The sequence below is a fragment of the Pseudorasbora parva genome, chromosome 2 (genome assembly GCF_024679245.1).
Source record: "Pseudorasbora parva isolate DD20220531a chromosome 2, ASM2467924v1, whole genome shotgun sequence".
Classification (NCBI taxonomy): domain Eukaryota; kingdom Metazoa; phylum Chordata; class Actinopteri; order Cypriniformes; family Gobionidae; genus Pseudorasbora; species Pseudorasbora parva.
In genome coordinates, this window is record NC_090173.1 from 40,188,501 (window position 1) to 40,209,360 (window position 20,860).

Sequence of the window (20,860 nt, forward strand, 5' to 3'; positions counted from 1 at the left end):
GAATGAGAATAGAGGCCTGATGAGAGAGACCTACAGTAGTGCTTTAGAGCTTAATGGGCTCCGGGCAGCACAGAAACATGTCTCAGCTTTCAATGCTTGGCCCATTGTCTCGCTCAGCAAGGTAGTGGCAGGCCACAAAAGGGAAGGGTATAGGTTGGAGAGAACTCTTTCAAAGAGGCTGAATGATCCAGAGCCTGATTCACCCACAAACAGCAGCGTCCTTGTCCCAGCTTCAATGTTCCGGCACTACACAAAAGAGAGCCAAGCGGCTCCTTTCCCATCATTACACCTCCCACTTCTTCCTCAAACTGTAATCAGCCACAAACGTTACTGTCGAAAGGTTGCAGAGATGATTCACTCCTGCTTCTTGTATGTAAATCCCACATATGGTTCCAATGCAGTTAATTAAAGTTTTCCTTATGATTGTAATTATGAATTGTGATTAATGACAGAGTTCTGGGAGCACTACATGTGTTATGTAATGTTGTGACATTACATACATTGAGCATATGTGGTTAAGGACAAGCCCGGACAAGCCAGGGGTGCAATCTGACCCCCCACTGCTATAGAAAGGCCATTTAATCCATTGCTAAATTTCCCATAATCCATTTGACATGGTGGAAACAAAGCACAAGTTACAGCAACAGCAGCTGGCACTGTGACACAGACCCAGGCGTCCAACATCTGCAATAAATGACAGTCCAAAAATCTGCAATTCTCAGAATAACAAAACTAATTCTCCTCTAAGAATCGCAGGATCCTGCGAGAATGAAGAGTGAATCAAAGGCTTGGATGAGCCCTGGGAAAGCAGACAATGTTTATTTGTTAAGTTGCAGAAAACCCGAGGTGCAAACCCAAGTCATCCGAGTACATTTTCTAATTCAGGAATATTTATTCCAAGGCTGAAATAAATGCGCTGTGAGAGAGAAGGACAGCGTATAAAAAGGGCTGTGGCAGAAGCCAATAGCTCTGTTTATTCTCCCAGCATGGCTGTGCTAGCATTGATAGGATTACAGGTCACACCAGAAGTGAGAGCCAGGGGACTCCACGGCCCCTCAGAAGCTGCATCATGTTTCCCTGCTCTGGATGCAACCGTAGAGGATATGCTCCACAGGATTTATAGCCCCAAAAAAGACAAATAAATACAGAATGTTTTCCCCTCAACTGGCTAGAGTACATAGACACTTTTTCCATCAACTAAAATAGATTTTACCCAGATGGGATGAACATAGTTTCATTGTATCACTGTGCATTTACACCATAGGAATGATAACCAGGGCAATCTCTGTCTGGAATCCCATCCCATCCCATCCAAGAGCTTTGGAGAAAGAAACCTGGAAAAAAGAAGAAGAAAAGAAACAAGACAGTGAGACATTGAAGCTCCAAGGACAGACTCACACTTGGCAAGACTTGGTTCTTGCATAATTCAATCGAACATTTCACAGATCCCCATTAAATATGTCAAATGGCCATGACCACCATCTCAAAGAGCCATTTTTTTTTCTTCAGTTGGGGAAAGAGATGATTGTATGTCATGAATTGTATTCATTATTTGAAAGTTCTGCTTTGTAGCTGGCCAAAAGGAAGAAATGACCCCCCGAAAAAAGAAACAGACCACCATACAGGACACATACAGTAACTCTAGATAAAAGTTTTGCAGTTAAATGTTCCATTATGTGGATCAGAATAATAAACAGGAGACTGTGGATTGACAGACAACCTTTAACCATTCCACTGTATCCTTGTATGTATCCTTTGTACAGGGATACAGTGGGATGCCTCGTAGCCGGCATACTCACATTCAGCTGTTGTGAATTTAACCTTCAGCTTCAAAGAATCTGCCCAATGGTTGGAGGGAAAAGAAAAGACAAGAGATGAAAAAAATAAATATGGAACGGATGAAGGAAGGATGTGCCTTTATCAACATGATGCCATTTTACCACTCCGAACAGACCGCTCTCATTACCCAGAGAATCTATGTTTGTACTTGTGGTGCATTGAGGATATTAAGATCAAAGCGAGTCAGTTTGCATCAAGGGAACTGTTTAAACTGAACGGCCAGATAAGACAACTCTGTCCTCAAATAAAGCCAACATGCTGAAATTGCTTTGTTTACCAAACGCAAACATTCAAATCCCAAATCAAACAGTTGCGCCAAGCCTTGAGAGTTTGTGTTTTGGCAGGCGGGAAAAGGGGATATTCAGACTGTGAGCATCCAGTCTCATTTTGCAAGGGTGCTTGCCACACGCTTAGAAATGCCGTACCTCTCTTTTGTGCTGCACACATTAAAGTGACTATAAATAGCATAGCGGTAATCATATCCATTCCTCTGAGATTCTCCATCATTCTGCTCCAGATGCCACGGTGGGATAGCGGGAAGGGGTTGCAGCAGGATCACTGGGCATTCTTGTGGGGAAGCGGGTTGCGCTTGATGGGAGATTTCATTTAATTGGAATTCAGCGGTAATGTCTTCAAATGGGGAAGGATCCGGGATGTGGTATGGAGGGCAGATGGGGGAGCCTTTTTGAGAATGAAAGAGAGGATGGAAGAAAATAAACTTTTTTCTTCCCTTTTTTGTTATCCGTCAGAGGAGGAGGGAAAGGGGGGACTGGTATGAATCTGGGAAACAAGCGGAACTTTCGCATTGTGTGGTTTAGTCCTGCTTTTCATTGCACAGATTGTCTGAGGAGTCTGACAAGAAGCCTGTCAAAGTGTTCCTCCATCACAGAGTAAAAAAAGGGGGCTGATCCTAAAAAAGAACAGAGGCCGGGGGAGGTGACCCCTCTGCCTGGTTTCTTATACTTGTTTTAACACACTTTTTTGTGGGCTGCTTCAAAAGTTTAACAAAAGATGCTGTCTGTCTGTTAGCAGCACTGGAAAGTTTGAACTTTCCTGGGCTGCTTTAAAAGTTTAACAATAGATGCTGTCTGTCTGCTAGCAGCACTGGAAAGTTTGAACTTTCACACTGTATATTGGACCTGTAGAATTTTTGAAGGAGCAACTCTTTTTGTTAGATTTTAAATTATATGTTCCAAACGACCATTTCTTGAGTGTTAATTGTCTCTTTTTATCAAACACCAAGTCAGTTGTTCAGCCTGACTTAAGAGCGAGGCTTAAAATGTGGTGTGGGGGCTGCTTGTTTTGCAAGCAAGCTGTTGCGACGGCGAGAAGTAGGATCTAAAGCATTTAAGTCTGTCACCAGCAGTTGCCGAGCTGTCAGCTGGAAGTCATGGTCAGGGTCGTGCTCCCAGCTCTACAGGCTCTTCATCGCAAAAGAGGTGCCATTTTAAAGCACGCATAAGGAGCATGCGGTTGTTTGAAGGCCTCACAAGGTCAGCTGCTGGGGATTGAATGGAGCACGCCATCATTGTGAGCTTGATTTGAATGTTGATGTTGAGAAAGAGCTTGTACTTGATGTGATTTAGCATGCCTGCAAAAGGACATTCCATGCCAATAGCAGTCTTATTCTTCAGAGGTGACATGTCCAGGTCAAATTTCACCCTAAATGTAATACTGAAATACATATATAGATGTTGAAATAATAAACAGATGTCTGTTTGTGGTACAATTCTGCTTTGTGACAGCCAGGTTCTCGTTACTGCAGAAGTGTTTTTCATTTATTCCACGTCACAAATTCTGTCATTTGTACTTTTTAAAAACAGATTTTAAAGTCATAAATAATGAAATTTAAAGAGGTTTGCAAATTTAAAGAGTTCAATGTACTCATCACTGTAGGCTGTGATTTAAGTTATAAACTTCACAGGAAACTCTGTAATCCTTTACATTTTCATTTACTTCAGGCAACAACAACAACAAAATTGACAGAATAATAAAAATAGCTTCTTTTTATTTTACTTCAATTTTGTGTGAAATGACCATTTTTAGGGAGTTCTGACTGGATTTGGCCTACCCAAATTGAAAAGTTTCCCATACACACATTCAGTGGTCTAAGTTCAAAATGTTGGTGTCATTTTACAGGAAACCCTTTGAAGTTACACAAAACACTGCTAAAAGTCAAAAACATGTAAGTATATGTTGTCTAAGCTGTAATACCCCCCCCCATTTGTACAAATGACGTCCCCCTAACCCTGCCACCTAAACCTACCTGTCACGTATACGACTAACTTAAACTCATTTAAATACTTGTATAAAAGTTACAAAGCTCTTTACAAAGCTGCTGTCACTTTAAGGCTGAACGCACGGATCCAATACACTGATACCCATCCGATATTCTCCCAACTGTTTACTTTCACTTAAGACATAATCAACTTTGTTTGCCAAAATGAACATTTTGACACCCGTCTTCTTCCATTTTGCTACAAACTGATCAGTGTTCAAAAATGGCTGTGAAATCATTGAACTTCACGTGTCTCTACAAGAGTGATTCCTGATAGGCATTCTGCAAAAACCCAAAACACCTTTTAAAGAAGAAAAAAAAATCATCCACTGACTTTCAAAGCTGCTACAGAAAAAAACTTTCAACTTTGATAGAAATGTAGTGGAGGAAAATATGATATTTGTCTTTCAGATGTAGTAAAGTAAAAGTCATAAGTTTCCAGAAAAAAGTAAAGTACAGATACTCAAAAAGTGTACTTAAGTACAGCACTCAAGTAAATGTGCTTAGTTACTGTCCACCTCTGCGAATTTGTACAACCTCAGCCACCTCGTAAAATACGTACGAATTGGTCGTGAGATGGAAAATGGCCTATGTTGCCCCTTAATATAATTTAATGTTAAACAATTGTGTGTAGCAGTTATATGATGGATATATGCACTTGGACTTCAAAAACAGAGCCACATTCACTGCCATAATAAAGCTTGGATTAGCCAGGAGATTTTTAATATAGTCTAACTCTGATTTTATTTGTCTGAAACAAGAATGTTATACACCTAAAATGGATTGAGGGCGAGTAAATCATGGGCTAATTTTGCTTTTTGGGTGAACTGACACTTAAAAAAAAAAAAATCAATTTAAATTGAAATGACTTAAATAGCCAAATTGATTGTACTTAAAAAATGAAGGCAGTAATTTATTTACAGTGTACCTAAAACTGATATTATCTAAGCATTTGAAACATGCTTTGTACAAATATTTACAAATGTACACACATTTTTCAAGCCCTGCTCCTGATAATAAAAATATGCAATTAACTGTGATTCTAGCACATGCATACATAGTTTGTTTTAATAGAGCATGTTTTGAGCATGACAATGTTTATGCCTGTTTGTCCTCTTCGCCCTCCCCCCTCTTTGTCCCTCGCCTGCTGTCCTTTAACGCGTCCTCCCATTGACAGTCTCACTGCGGTTCCCACAGCACAATAGCCATCAACGCCACGCCCACTGGGCGTGACCAATGCAGTGGGCAGTTTATAAAAGCCCCTCCGAGTTACATTGAGGTGACTCTCTCATTGCTACTATGTTGCAGGCGTATGACACGCTTGGTTTTTAGAGTAGGCTATTGGAGGGGGGTTTAGATTAATGCTGTATATATCACAAAGAGAGCGTCCTTCTCTTAGAGTATATTAAACATGTTGAAAACGTACGGCAGGAAAGCTGCGCTCTCCCTCGCGGGAGCGACCGTCACCTGTCTCGCGCTACTGTTATTTTTGTCGCAGCATCAGCGGATTCAGATGGACGAGATGCAGAACGAGAGTGAGATCGGGTTGCGCTCACTGCAGAGCCTGGGGGAATCAGAGGTTGATGATGGAGTTCAGCCTGAGCAGAATGAAAAGAAAGGATTCTCTGGCTATTTTTCCAAGCTGACCCGCACCAGGAGGGAAGCGGATAAGCCCAACGAGGCGTCCGGAGCGACGACAGACGCGCCGCCTGCTGAGGACATCAGCTCGGATGACATCTTCATCGCAGTAAAGACCACTAAGAAGTTTCACCGGTCCAGACTAAATCTATTACTGGACACCTGGATCTCCAGAAACATGCACCAGGTAGGCCTATGTCAGTTTACACGGGTACAAAAAGTTAGCTTAACTTTTGGTTAGGTAGCCTACATATTTTACAATCTGGAAAAAATGGGATTTTATCTTCATGATATTAAAAAAGATTAATGGTAGCTATGGTCTTTCTAACCATCTGCATCAAAACCTTATATTTCTGACACTTTTGATAGTGTTTAAAAATTCAGTCATGCTTTACATTACTGTCTTTATACATAGGGTATATGTAAATATGATTAATTTCAACAGTAGCCTACAAATTGCAGATGTGAAAAAATATGCTACATTTTTGTTGAAGGCCCACACACACACACACACACACACACACACACACACACACACACACACACACACACACACACACACACACACACACACACACACACACACACACACACACACACACACACACACACACACGTAGCATTATTTTTTTAATAATGAAATAATTTGTATGCTTTTTTTTTGTTATAATGCAAGTTTATTTTTACTTTCTGTAACTTACATTAATGAAATTACTTGTGAACATTGCCCTTTTCTGTTGAACACACAGTTGTATAATGGTGTTTCACTTCAGAGACACTTTGAATGATGTGAATAATCAATAGCCTATGTGTAAAATGTAAAATTGTGTAATTAACAAAACATCGTATCAGCCAATCTATGGTCTTAATACTATCAAAAAATATCTACAAGTAGGATCCCAAAACTGTTTAAATTGTTGTTCAACATTATTATCTGCGTGGCTTATTTAACAAAAATATGGCATATTTAAAAAACAAAACTCATATTCATGGTCTCTCTGTGCTGTCCGTAGCAATCGCTGTATTACTGATGGGTGGCTATAAGTCCCCCTTCTCCCCTCCTGCTCCATTGTTTGGGGTGTCCCCGTGAATACGCCAGGGCTAAGGATGCATCACAGCAGCAGCTTCAGAGCTGTCCCCTTCTCAGCACTAACAAAGCGTCTTTCTGAAGGGGGAAAGAAAAGCTTTGCCAGCCCCTTGTCTCCCACTCTCCATGGGAACTGGGGATCTGAAGCAGAGGCTGGGTCAAGCTACCCAAGCGGTGGGAAAAGAGAGTCTTCGTTATAGAGATGCTGGATGGCACAAAGGGACAGCATCTATAGGCAAGGAAAGGCTTTTCAGCAGCAAGCCGAGTGGCTCACAGTATGAAAATACAGCCCTGAGAAACAGGCCTCTTTTGCATCCAGCACAAAAGCACTCTCGGCACCTCGACAGCGGCAAGCACAGACCAGTCAAAGTGATTTTACCCACCACCTAGAGTAGTCGCTTATATATTTGACAAAAGTCTGTTTAATTTGTCACAATCCATTTCCCTTACACCTTAGACAAGAGCGGGTTTTAATATTGTCATCTGAATACGCCACAACAGTAGCAGCACTTTTATATGCTTGTGGAGTCTGAGTACAAAGATCATTATGTATGTGAAGTTACTCTGAATATTTAATCAGACAACTTCAACTTCTACACTCATTCAGTCAGCTCAGGTTTGTCTTTCACTATCCAGCTTAACTGATATGACCACTCCAGGCTTCAGGCGAGATTGGAAAACTAAGACTGAGTTTGCTCAGTACAGGAGTTGATGGAAGTTAACCCACAGAAGAGAGAGTTAACATCAGGGATTAATAGCAGCAGCTGGTGGGGAGCAGTGCAGACATAAAAGACCAGCGCAGCCCAGAATACAAGGGGGAGTTACAGAGAATGAGTGCCAGGTGGCCTGGTCTCAAAGAACAAAAGATGGCTCTAATGCCAGCTATATGAATCCTCACATTTACACATGCAGGGCCGCTCTCAAATTATTTCAACATTCATCAGTGCAACACCTGAGTATGTTAAATCCCAGTTATTGTCATCTGAACGGCCGGGGATTATCCCAAGGACTCCGGTGTACTGTCTGGCCACTTGCCACAATGGCTGGCACCAGACAAGTGTTTCAACGGGCCAGGCATGGTTAGACCTACAGCATGGGAACTTTGTCACATATGTCAAAGTGAAATGATGCATGACCGACATTGTGAACATGTTCATAGGGGTTAGAAACTTGTGTTGGAAGGATCTTTCTAACTCGCTTACCTACTTCAAATGTTGCCCTGACGGGTGATGAACAGCTCACTGTCTTGGGCTATTTACATGTAAACAGACAGTAGATCCAATCTGTGTCTGCTGTTGACACTTATTGCAGCCTGTGGCTCTTCTTGGTGGGAAATTCTCCTGTCTTTGTTTACAGTTAGTCACGGTCAGCTAGAAGCTCCCCTACCCTTGTTAATACACAGAAACTATATTGATAATGCCAAAGAGAATAAAACCCTAAAGCTCTTTTGCATTCTGAGTATTTGGTTCTGATTATTAAAAGTATGCTTCATAATTGTCTTTACTTGATGAGTCAGGACTCTTGAATAGTGTTATTCTTTCGCTCCATTTTGAATTGTTCACGCTGCAGCTTCTGGCTTCCGCTGTTTCTCTAAATTTCCCCCCTGGAACAATGCAGCTTCCCCAGTGAGAGAAACTCACAACAATGAGAGAACAGCCTGTGCCATGGCTGTGGTATCCGGTGTCCAGTTACACAGACAGCTACCAAATGCCATTAAGATCAAATGCACACTTGTTTGATGCAGAATAAGTACCATGACCAATATCATTACTTCTGTCTAAAATACTTAACTGCATAATTACTCACTGTTTAAGGCAGTAGTTACTCTGGTGTGAGCAGAAGATGGTGAAAGCTGTGCAGATCTTTTGTTGCAAGTCTGTGCAAGTTTCTGGTCTCTAACTGGCACAGGTCGAAGAAGCAGGGCTGTGTGGTGTTTAAAAGAGGGAGTAACATCTCTCTACTTCCTTCCTGGGTATGAGACAGACAGACAGCCAGGCTCCATGCTCGCTCTGCCCAATGCCAGACCTGCCTTTGGTAGGGTGGGAAGCAGTCCTACCAACCTCTGCCCGCTCATCAAAAGTCCAAACAACTGAACGAAACCCTCATGCTTTCTTCGTGTGTAGAGAATGCTGGGAAAGTGCATTTTGAAGAAAAGACTTGACATTTATGAAAGAAACCACACAAAGGTCATTTTGGCTCACAATATCTTCAATGAAAGGGAAACCCAGAAACAAAGCCATGTACCACGAGAGGCCTGTCTTTAGTTAACCACTGCAGCTGTATGCAAATCCAGGCAAACATATTTAGGATTTACCCAGTGACGGCTTTACCCACTTCTCATTGTCTCAATGCAAAGGGACAGTGGGAGCAGGGTTGGGGGTGAGTGACCACACACACACATTGTAATGCACTAATCAGCCCTGAGGTTTCTCTCTCTGTCAGTGCCCAGTCTGTCTTGGCAGCTGCCTGTGTGATTAGTCTGTCCTTTCAGCGGAACTCTGCGCAAACAGCGCCAGCCTCTGATCCTTTACCCGGCCCAACCGTCAGCCCTCCCTGAACAAACACAGGCCATGGGCCTTGGCCCCAGAGTGCCGCGCTAAACATCTGCTCAGAGTTTGCTCTGCAAACCAATCAAACATTATCTGGCAATGTTTGAACAATCAAAAGAAATGCGGCTGTGGAAAGGCGGAATGGGTCCACGTGTGTGTGTGCGTGCTGCCATTTGAAAGGCAACAAAAATGAATCCACTGTTGAGATAAAGATCACAAAAGAGCATATAAGAGAACGGTTTTGTAGCGTAGGTGTATATGTTCAAGGCCAGTTGGGTGTGGGCAGGTTGATCTGTTCAGACACGTGGCTGTGATAAGGCGGCGGGTGGCAGGTGCTGTCTCACCTGAGGTGGAAAGCAAACAGGTTAACGACAGTGCATGGCTAGGGGCATGCCGCCTTTTCATCAGTCTGTCTGAGGCGTGTGGCGTCTTCTTCTCAATGGCTCCTTTGAGCTGGAGCTGCTGCCTCGCACCTGCTCTGTCTTATCTCCCACAATGAGCTCCTGATCCCACCCCTTCTATTTTAACGTTAACAAAGCCCTGACAGGGCAGACGTCAGTGAATGCACACTGGGGAGAATGTATATTCATCAATCCGAGTATGTTTGGGAGAATAGGACATGGTGCTTCTTTTCTTTACTTCCAAATGACTTTGCCATTCATTTTTGGGACATTTTTAACATGTCTGAAGTGGATAGAGGGATGAAGAATGGAAAGACTTGGGAGGCAGTGAGGGGCAATGGAATGGGGGTGGAGTACTGGGGGTAAGTGGGGTGGTCTGCTCCCCTCTTTGTTCTGGGCCTTAGATGCTTTGGGGGTCAGAGCAGTTGCCATGGAGAGATTGACAACAAGAACAAGGGGCCTTTATTTTTGGGGGTAGAGTTTGGCTTGTTTAACTTGCTGAGTTTTCCATGGCGTAAAACTCAGACAATGCTTCCTAATCAGTCCGCTTGGGATAAACAGCTCTCGAAGACATGTGATTCCAGTTTGGAACACGCCAATTCCTGTTTCGTCTTTGCTCTGGTGCAGTGATTCATTGGTTAAGCAAAAAGAACTAACTGGCTTTGTCTTTGTTTTTGCAGACATACATCTTTACGGACGGCGAAGATAAGGAACTAAAGAAGAAAATTGGTGAGTGCAGCTTCCTCAAGCGGAAGTCACAAGGCTAGAAAGAAGCAGACATTCCCTCTTTGATATGCGCATAGTTTGGACTCAGCATTCTAATCCTCTTAAAAATCTTGTGCTTCGCCTACGGGGGCTGGGCTGTTAGAGGGAAGATGGTATTAGGGCGCGTGCAAAGTCGTCCGACCTATCAGATAATAGCCATTTCTCATAGACACAAGTGCACTGACAAAGTATCCATCTTCTTGTCCACACAGGAAGCCATGCCATCAACACCAACTGCTCTGCTGCCCACAGCCGCCAGGCTCTGTCTTGCAAGATGGCCGTTGAGTACGACAAGTTCATTGAGTCCGGAAAAAAGTAAGCATTGCATGACTGTTGTTACATTATGCATACGTGTTAAAGCTAACCATATCAGATGTTCTAATGAGATCTCGGTCTGGTTTAGGTGGTTCTGTCATGTGGATGATGATAACTATGTGAATGTGAAGACATTGGTGAAGTTGCTGTCCAACTACCCTCACACTCAGGATATGTACATTGGCAAACCCAGTTTGGACAGGCCTATTGAAGCCACAGAAAGACTTGGGGACAACAAGATGGTAGGTGTTCCAAAATATCCAACATTTTTATATACATTGGTTTTAAAGATAAGAAGGAGCGTTAAGTGATGTAACTGATGTTTGTGTTGCCCCATTGCAGAGACCTGTCAATTTCTGGTTTGCCACGGGAGGTGCAGGCTTCTGTATCAGCCGTGGGCTTGCTTTGAAGATGAGCCCTTGGGCAAGGTGCAAAAACTTCACAACTATCTTAATGCAGAATTTAAGAACATGTTTTAAGATATTAATAGACTTTCTGTTGACTTTTTTATGACAGTGGTGGCCATTTCATGAACACCGCGGAGAAGATCCGTCTTCCTGATGACTGTACCATTGGTTACATCATCGAGTCAGTTCTCGGGGTTCCTTTGACCCGAAGCAACTTGTTTCACTCACACTTGGAGAACCTGCAACAGGTGTCCAAATCAGAAGTACACAAACAGGTAATGAACTTTAATGAAATCTTGATACAGGAACATCTTGATTCTGTAGCTGTACTAACGCAGCATTTCGTTCCATTTGATTTAGATTACATTGAGTTATGGAATGTTTGAGAACAAGAGGAATATCATCAACATGAAAGGGGCTTTCTCTGTTGAGGAGGATCCATCCAGGTAAGACAGCATTCTAGATCATAGTTGGATGTTGCTCGTATCGAAATCTGCATGCATGTACTAATTGAACCTCTTTTATTTTTAAATTCTCTCTCAGGTTCAAGTCAGTGCACTGTCTTCTGTACCCAGACACTCCTTGGTGCCCTCCTCAGGTTGCCTATTAAGGCGACCGGCTCCTCTGTTGTGTATCCTCGTCCCTCACTGCCTCGGTATCTGAAAGGCATGAGGGACCAGTGTGTTATTGAGCCGTGTGGCTGCTGCATTTACTCTGCAGTGGTGCACGGCATTCTGTGGTTATACTGGGCTGCTGTGCGGCCCGCCTTTAAACTGTTCCTTCCTGCCTGGTGCCTGAGCATCCTGTCCAAGTAAGACGTGACGGAAGGCCCGGCTTTCAGAAGGAACGCTTTCAGCGCCAAGCTTTGCAGGCAATCAACTGTGCTTTATATCATTACTGTTGCTTGTATCCCATTTGCAATTCTCATAGAATGTAACTTTCTAGTATACCCAAGCCTTTTGCCAGCTTTATGTGCTTAGTTTCAAATTCTAATTAGCAAATTAGAGCATACTTTATATTTTATTATCTCTAAAATGCCATTCAGGATGTTCTTTCCCTCAGGTTTGATTTAATGATTGAATTCTTTAAAATAGACGGAGAAATAAGTAACATGGGTGCTTTGTTATTTAGTTCTAAAGGACTCCGGACAAAATTAATGAAATGAAGGTCCGTTTTTTTTTTTCTTTCTTTTTTGCGGAATTAATTTCTTTGATGTCAGTGTTATAATAATTATTATTGCTATTAGTTTTATTTTATGTAATTTTGTGCTGGCAATAGGCAAATTTTTCCAAATATGCTGTCAGGTTATTTTAATCTGTGGTGTATGAGGATTAAGCACTTTTCTCCCTAAATCCTCTGGGCATTTTATGGTTATTGAAATGTTATAACTTAAAGCTGTGTAAAAATGTATTTAGTGCCCCAAATGTTTAGATCTTTATATTATTTAATGCCAATGCATTCACACAATCTTTGCAGATAGATATGAGATTTTTTGGCATGATTTATTATATATATATTTTTTAGCTTTTGCTCAAAGATGTACTGAAGTGGGAGTTGCACAGCTTGGTTTAAATGAACTGTTGTTTGCTCAAGTAAAGTATCGCTTAGCAATCGATTACTCTTTTGAATTGGCAACCAGGGCCACTGTCAACACAATGTACATTGTTAGAACAGATGGCAGCTAAAGTTTAAGATGTGTTTATAGCACAGATCTGAGTTCTATGATCCCTTCTGCACAAAGCGGTCTGGCCTAGAGCCACAGTTTTCCCCATTCCTTCACGGCTGGCAGTTGGACATCACTATGCCGACTATATAAAACATGTTAAGTGAGAGCTTTACATGAGCAACAACAGTGATCCTAACAGAGTTTCAGTTTCTCTGTCGGAATGACCCATATTGGGTGAGCCTGTATATCTTATGTAATAGCAGTATTTGTGTACTGTGCCATTTTAAAACAATTGTATTTGTACATAATTGTTTAGATATTCTATGCATTTTGCTCACCTATGGATCAGACCTAGTTCTGATGAGTCCTTTAAAATGTCTTTCTTTTTTAAATGCTCTGAGATTTGCTACTGGCTGTAATTTATAATCCAGTATCTGGATTCTTTGTTCAAATGTTGTCCTCTCAGGGATCACAGTCCTGATATTGTTACCATGGGCTGCCTTGGTAATTCCCCAGCTTTTGAATAAAGCAGCATAATCGCCAAGAAACTTTACTGCACTGTTGTGTTTTTTTTCTTTTTCTGAGACATAGTTCACCCAAAAATGAAAGTTCTGTCATCATTTACTCACCCTCATGTTTGTTCCAAATCTGCACAATTTTCTCTATTCTGTAAAAAAAGGGAAAACATTAGAACAAAACCATACTATTTATGCAATCCAAGTGAAGTGTGACAACAGATTTTCAAAAATTAAAAACTTTAATTTCAAAGAATGTAGATGGTGCCCAGGTTCTGACATCATCTAATTTTACTTTATGGCAGAAAGCAGCATGATCATTTTCCAAAACATTTCCTCAGATGAAAGAAAATTAGACAGGTTTTTAACAAATGAGTACAAAATGACATAATTTTCATATTTTTGCTTAACTATCCACTTCAACAACATCTATGGCAATCAGTGAAAAGGACACAGTTACTATAGCGCAACACAGACGACTTGCATCAATCACTTGGAGTAAAATCATTGCCAGACCACAGAGGTTCAGAGGCCAGTGTCTCTTACTCTGTCAAAACTGTTGTGAACTGTTACTGAAGCATGCAAACAAAACAAACTTGGCCTCTCGTGGGTTTCAAGTGCTGGCACTGACCCGTTGTGTGTTGCTTGCTGAATTAATGAAACACGCCTGAAAGTTTAGTCTCACTCATACACAATTTATTATTCTACAACAAATGGCATGGGAAAGAACATTTCCTCACTACCGGGCCTTTCAACACTCTATATAAGTAACTGCATCTGAGGCCTTGAATATATGTGGGGAGAAAGGGGCAAGATGTGTCACCACCTTAGTTTAGCAAGCTGTTACCACTTAAATATTGTATTCTAATGTTGAAATATTAGATGTTTAATATGGTTGTTCTAATATAAATGATTAAGACTTTTTCTTGCTGGTAAGTGAGTTTGTGAGTTATAATTCTTAAAAGGTCCACCTTCAATGTGTTTTTGTTGTAAAATCTTGAATGATTTTTATCAAATAGATATAAAAATAACTTTTTTACATTGTAATATTTCAAGATGACAATTTACTGGAACAAAGCAATTTAGGTTACTTGGTTATTTATACATACACTTATAGAAAAATCATCTTAAAATGTATCAAAAATTATTTATCAGGAGTTTGAGGAATGTTAAAGAGACCACTGCTATTTATGCAAGTAGTGTGCTATACAAGTAGCTGAATTACATAAGATATCAGAATACTTTTTGACCATATAAACATAATCTGTAACAAATATTAGAAATACTTTTTTTCTGCTCTACTGTGTGTAATCCACAGCCTAGAAAAAGCCTAGAGATGAAACTGTATATATTTATTTCTTTGTTTTAATGAATTATGACTACTTATATTCCTTTGGATGAAAGAACTCATCCACATAAAACTGGAGGTCAACAACAGAGATGTTGTAAATATTATTGCAAAAAGATACAAATCCTTTTATTCCTTCAAACATTAATAACAGGCTGAGGTCATATTTTGAGAACTCGACCTCAAACATTAATTCCACACCCCAATGACACAATTTAATATACTTTTAAAACCACATTTTTTGACATTCCAGTCAGATCACAAAGATCTTATAACAAACATAATCATGTTTTTATTAAATCACAGCTGTGCCTATTTTAACGGTGTGAGAGTTTATATTCTTAAGCCACAACTGCCTGTTTTCCCATGAGTCTGAGGGCACAGAGGGAATTTCTGCATTCTTTAGGGTAAGTCTGAGACTCTGATCACCCCGAAATCAACCACTGTACCAAAAAGACTTCCTTCAATGATGCTGAATCATATTTCTTCCTCCCAAAACCCTCTTTAAAGACTTCACACAGTCCATTTGTCATATGTGGCTGCAGATGTCAGAAATCATGTCTACAAGAGCTAAAGAGTCAGACACATTTGGGCATGTGTTCGCTCCCACTATACTTTAATAAACCAAACCTATGATTACACAGATCTTGAAGTCTGCATTCCAGGAAGCCCAACATCTTTCTGTTTGAATTCTACATTCACATTTAAGGTGGAAAGCGAGATTGAATTATGCAAAGCGCTCTTTGTAGGGCAGGCAGCCAGAAAAAAGGTAATATGCCTGAAGGAAAGCTAACTGCCTAAACACTACAGTTATCAGTTAAAAAAACAAACAAAACACACAAAAAAACGGGTATGTCTGACACATCTGTAATACCCAAAACATTACGTCTTCAGTGTGGCATAAACAAAGCTGTCTGTACCTAACCAAAACTACTTGCTTTATGACCTCAGAATTATAGTGAGGGTTATATAAGCTACACCCAAATATCCATGCCATTCATCAACTTGAAGGACTTATTAATGAGTTCTGCTAAGCTCTGAGCTGGTTGGTATGACAAACATTACAGAGAACCGAGCTTTGGAAAAAGAATCCATTTCCGTTCTCATCCTTGTGCCAAATTCTCATTTGTAATTAAGACCTTGAGGTCTGTTTTGACTGCTTCTGCACTGATGCGTGAAATACAGTCAGACCACACAATGTCTGAGTCCGAAAGAGACTCTAATGACACCAAGTATAATACAATTAAAAAAAAAACCTCTCAAAAGATCTATAACAAAGTCTTGGATTGAAGCACAAGCGATCGCTCCCTTTGACACTTGACCTTGATGTATCTCGCAATGCCAGTTCCACCTCAGAGAACCCAACAAAAACACGAGAGCTTTGCCGAATACAAAAACATCAGGCCACAAACCACATAGTGGTTTGCCAGACAAATAAATGGTTGCTTGAGCAAAGTGACTGTTGCACGGTTTCTTGGAAAGATGATGAAAACTTTTTTTATTATGAATCAGAAGGCCCTGGGGTTTTCATATCTGTACATTCTCAAACCTTTTTGAACTCTCGAAACTGATCACAGCAATAAACGGTCTGAATGTTTATTTCCGTTTTTGTTCATGCCACATTCATATCAAACTTGATATTATCTGTCTCTAAGCAGAAATGTTTTATACTTCAATCCAGTGGAATGTTGTGTCATATTTAAAAAAAATATACAAAAACGGTAGTGAAAGAAATGGTGTATAGTGCTAAATGTATATGAACAGTCCAACTTCACAAAACTTTAAAATAATGAATCAAATCAAATTTGAAACAGCAAAACAAAAGGATCCACATTTATCGAACATGGCAAAAGTGCTCCAACTGTTATCAGAGGCCTCAAAAAAGACATGCAAAAAAGAGCAAAGTGCGAAACGTTTTCGAGACCAACTCTACATCAGTGCTCAATGAAGTAAAAGGGCTTGCAAAATCATAGTTAAAGCTTCTGTTAGATAGCGATCAGTCAGGCTTCCTGCCAATTTCGACAGAAGTAACTCCTCACATAAAGATGTTACTTTCACTAGTCTTATCATAGTTGTATCTGATGTTTTTTTGTTTTTTTTAAAAGACATTCTGAGCCTTTTTAGTGTGCTGTTGTGCTATTTTTAGATGTTCTGAGCAGTTTAACATGTTGCTATGTGGTTATTAAGGTGTTTCGAGCACTGTTATTGTTTGCGGAGTTACTTAAAGTTCAATATTAGACATGTGCCTTCTGTTGCATATTTACATTACAGCACTTGCCTTTAAACAGTGCAGGGTTACCATGTAACCTCCATAAGAACTTTATGATTGACTTACTTCGCAATTCTGTAATTCCCACTAAATTAGGTGGTGTAATGAGCTAATCCTAAATCTACCATCACAACATTATGTGTAGGCCATGGTCACATGATTTGGGGGGTCACAGATTCCGGTATAACACTTAAAGGAAGTGTATGTAAGATTGTGGCCAAAACTGGTGCAATCACTTTCAAATGACTGTAGAGCGGTGTATCCCCTGTCCCCCTCCCCCCCGACCCAGCAGGAACGTTTGTAGCTGCAGCTGAGGCAGAGCAGAGCTGGCAACCCGGATGCCTAAACACTACTGACTTTGTGATTTGTCGATAGGTGCTTTACATTGAAGGGGGGAGGGTGGAGGGTGGAGCTTCAGGCCAAAACACAAAACACGACACATCAGTTGAGGGCTGCAACAACAACTTTTAAATGCCCATTGGCCCCAATCAGCTGTTGTGTGGTGAGCGTTCTGGCACAATATGGCTGCCATCAAATCATCCAGGTGGATGCTGCACATTGCTGGTGGTTTGAGGAGATTTTCAATGTAAAGCAATTTGAGTGCCTTAAAAAAGCACTATATAAATCAAACAAATAATTCAGTTGAGGGCTGCAACTTTTAAATGACAATATCCTGGCCGGACTACTGTTGTCAGTGATATAAGTATTTAAAATTAAAGGGTTAGTTCACCCAAAAATGAAAATTCTCGTATTAATGACTTACCCTCATGTCATTTGACACCCGTAAGAACCCGTAAGTTCATCTTTGGAACACAAATGAAGATATTTTTGTTGAAATCCGATGGCTCAGAAAGGCCTCCATTGACACCAATGTGCCTTCAATGGGCCTTCATTGCACCAATAGGGGTGTAACCCCTGCATCCTGGGTAAATTTGGCCATTGGCCCCTGTCCATCATGGCCTCCTAATCACCCCCCTCTCCTGATTGGCTTCATCACTCGGTCTCCTCTCCACCAATCAGCTGTTGTGTGGTAAGCGTTCTGGCGCAATATGGCTGCCGTCAAATCATCCAGGTGGATGCTGCACATTGCTGGTGGTTTGAGGAGATTTTCAATGTAAAGCAATTTGAGTGCCTTAAAAAAGCACTATATAAATCAAACAAATAATTCATTATTATTTTTAATTATAATTACCAATGTCATTTCCTTTCTCAAGATCCATAAAGGCATTAAAGACGTCGTTAAAAGCCATCTCACTACTATAGTTCTACAATAGTTTTATGAAGCGACGAGAATAGTTTTTGTGCAAAAAAAAAAACTAAAAAACAACTTATATAATGATGGGCTGATTTCAAAACAAAGATTTGAATGGATATGAATAGAGCTGTGCAATATATCGAAATTATCGAAATATCGCAAAAGTGCATATCGCAATATGCATATTGCAACATTATCTGAATGATTTTAATAGGCTACTTCAACATTGTGAATATACACACACAGTTATGTCAAAATGGCTGTCCTGATGATGTATTCATGTAAACTCAGTCAGTTATGCTTTAAGTGAATGATATCAGTTGAGGAAAGAAGCTGAATGCGTGTCTAAAGGATCTGTGAATTAGCTCTTAAAGTGACAAACTCCTAATACAGTAAAGCTGCCGCTGTCAGCGGCTAAATCACATAATGAACAGACACGTTCCGTTTTTATTTGTAGTGTCTGTTCTCTAACTGAACTGATTTTATGAAAATTAAGGAGGTGGCGGTGGGAAAGTGAAAGTGATCCAGTCACAGTGATTCATTAGTGGTGGCTTTGGGAGTGGCCTCGTAGGACAGCAAAGCATTCTGGGAATTGTAGTCTTTCATCCCCATGAGACAAAAATACATTTTCTGTCTTTGCTCGTCTAGAAAGCACCAAATAAAAAAAATAAAAAAACTACATTACTACATTAAGGACCCCCAGTTTAAATACAGATTATTCCTCCCAGCGCTGAAGTTCCCCTTTAAGTGTATATTTAATTAATGTGAAGAATATTGTTTTTAGTTCTTATTTTTAATAACCAAGATTAATTAAAAAATAATACAAATAATCGTCCACCCCTAGATCAGGCGTCTATGTTTACCTGGATGTTCTTAATGTTCAGATTTAGTTTGATATAACTATATATTATCAAGTCAAGCAAAGAGTTTTTGGTATTAAGTTTGGCATTACATTTTTGGCTTGTTTACATTGATGTTAAAATTATATTGTCAGATTTATGACATACATTTTTGCTAAAACGCTGCTGGTAACATTCAGAAGTTGTAGTGATGCTTTCGTTACCCCTGAAAGAATGTGAAACACATTAATGGTATCATTCTCAGTTTTTAAATATTTTTTTAAATATAATTAAGGAAGATTTTACACACTAATAGCAATATTGTATCGCATATCGAATATCACATTATTTAACAAGATATTGCATATCGCATTTTTTTTTAAATATCACACATCCCTAGTTATGAATCAGCGTATTGATTCATGATTCGGATCGTATGTCAAACTGCTAAACTGCTGAAATCACGTGATATTTAGTCTAGAAATCTAGACCCTAGCGGCAGCAAATCTAATCTGCCGCGAGTGTCGTCTAGCAACTCTCAATACACTTCTGAGCTGTGAACGGCAAACTCTGGTCAGACATTGGTGTCAATGGAGGCCTTTCTGACCCATCGGATTTCAACAAAAATATCTTCATTTATGTTCTGAAGGTGAATGGAGGTCTTACGGGTGGCGAACGACATGAGGGTGATATAATAATTCATGAGAGAATTTTTATTTTTGGGTAAACTAACCCTTTAACATTATTTTTTCAATGTTTAGTGACATATCAGGGCCATTTTACAGTGACTTGAAATATATTTCTTACATACAGTTCCTTTAATAACATAATACCATTAATAGTAATCTTCATTCCTAGTTCACACACAGCATCATACCAGTAATTTACAGGTAATATTCCAACTCATACCGGTAAATTGCCAGAACCGATTCACTGGTGTTTTTTTAAAAGGTCCTGTTCACACATGATCTCTTAATGGTTCTCTGAGGATATAATTATGCAGGCAGCGAGCAGGCGCCTGCACACCACACCAGTTCTCTGGGCCTCCCAGCCACTGGCTGGATCTGTAATCCCTATGAACATGTGCTCCAATGAACTCAGTGACAATCTCCTAATCCAGCAATCAGATATCCTCTGCCATAGAGGCTTTACCTCACAGAGCAAAAATGTATGTTTCTGAAATTCTCATGGAGGGTTATCAAACATGCTGAGAGATGTCTCCTGGGTGTTGAACATTAATTCATTCAGCAGTTCATTTGTCTAAACTTCCTTGGCATAGCTGCCAAGATGAACTCTCACCTGAATGACAACAAAATATTTTAAGGATTTGTTCCAGTTTAGAAACTAGCATTTGAAACAAAACGCCAGGAGACAATGTTCTGCCAATAGCAAGGCTAAGTCTTTTGTGTGATCTCATTCTCTCTTCCATCTGCATATTGCTAGCCTAGCTACAAGCAGATCTTTCCAGTGGCTCATTCTGGAAAATATGATCTTTCTTTGGGCCCTTTTAACTTTTTTTCATCCTTGTCTGGCATACATCTGCATACATTAACATTTCACTATTTCCAATTGAAACAAAGTTTGGGTGGGACATATCTTTTTTTTTTCCACGTATATACAAGAGCCAATACGTTTTACTTCACACATCGTCTAAGTACATTTTATTCTGTATGGTTTTAAATTGGTTAT

At 40.2% G+C, this 20,860-nt stretch overlaps 1 protein-coding gene across 1 annotated transcript; it reads left to right on the forward strand.

Moving 5' to 3' along the window:
* The first annotated feature begins 5,391 nt into the window (after positions 1 to 5,391).
* On the forward strand, positions 5,392 to 13,498 carry lfng (LFNG O-fucosylpeptide 3-beta-N-acetylglucosaminyltransferase). The gene is made up of 8 exons (XM_067420173.1): positions 5,392 to 5,942; positions 10,473 to 10,521; positions 10,770 to 10,872; positions 10,961 to 11,114; positions 11,215 to 11,300; positions 11,389 to 11,554; positions 11,640 to 11,725; positions 11,823 to 13,498. Exons 1-8 carry the CDS (start codon positions 5,529 to 5,531, stop codon positions 11,887 to 11,889), a joined length of 1,125 nt encoding a protein of 374 aa, XP_067276274.1. The 5' UTR covers positions 5,392 to 5,528; the 3' UTR covers positions 11,890 to 13,498.
* Positions 13,499 to 20,860: the final 7,362 nt, after the last annotated feature.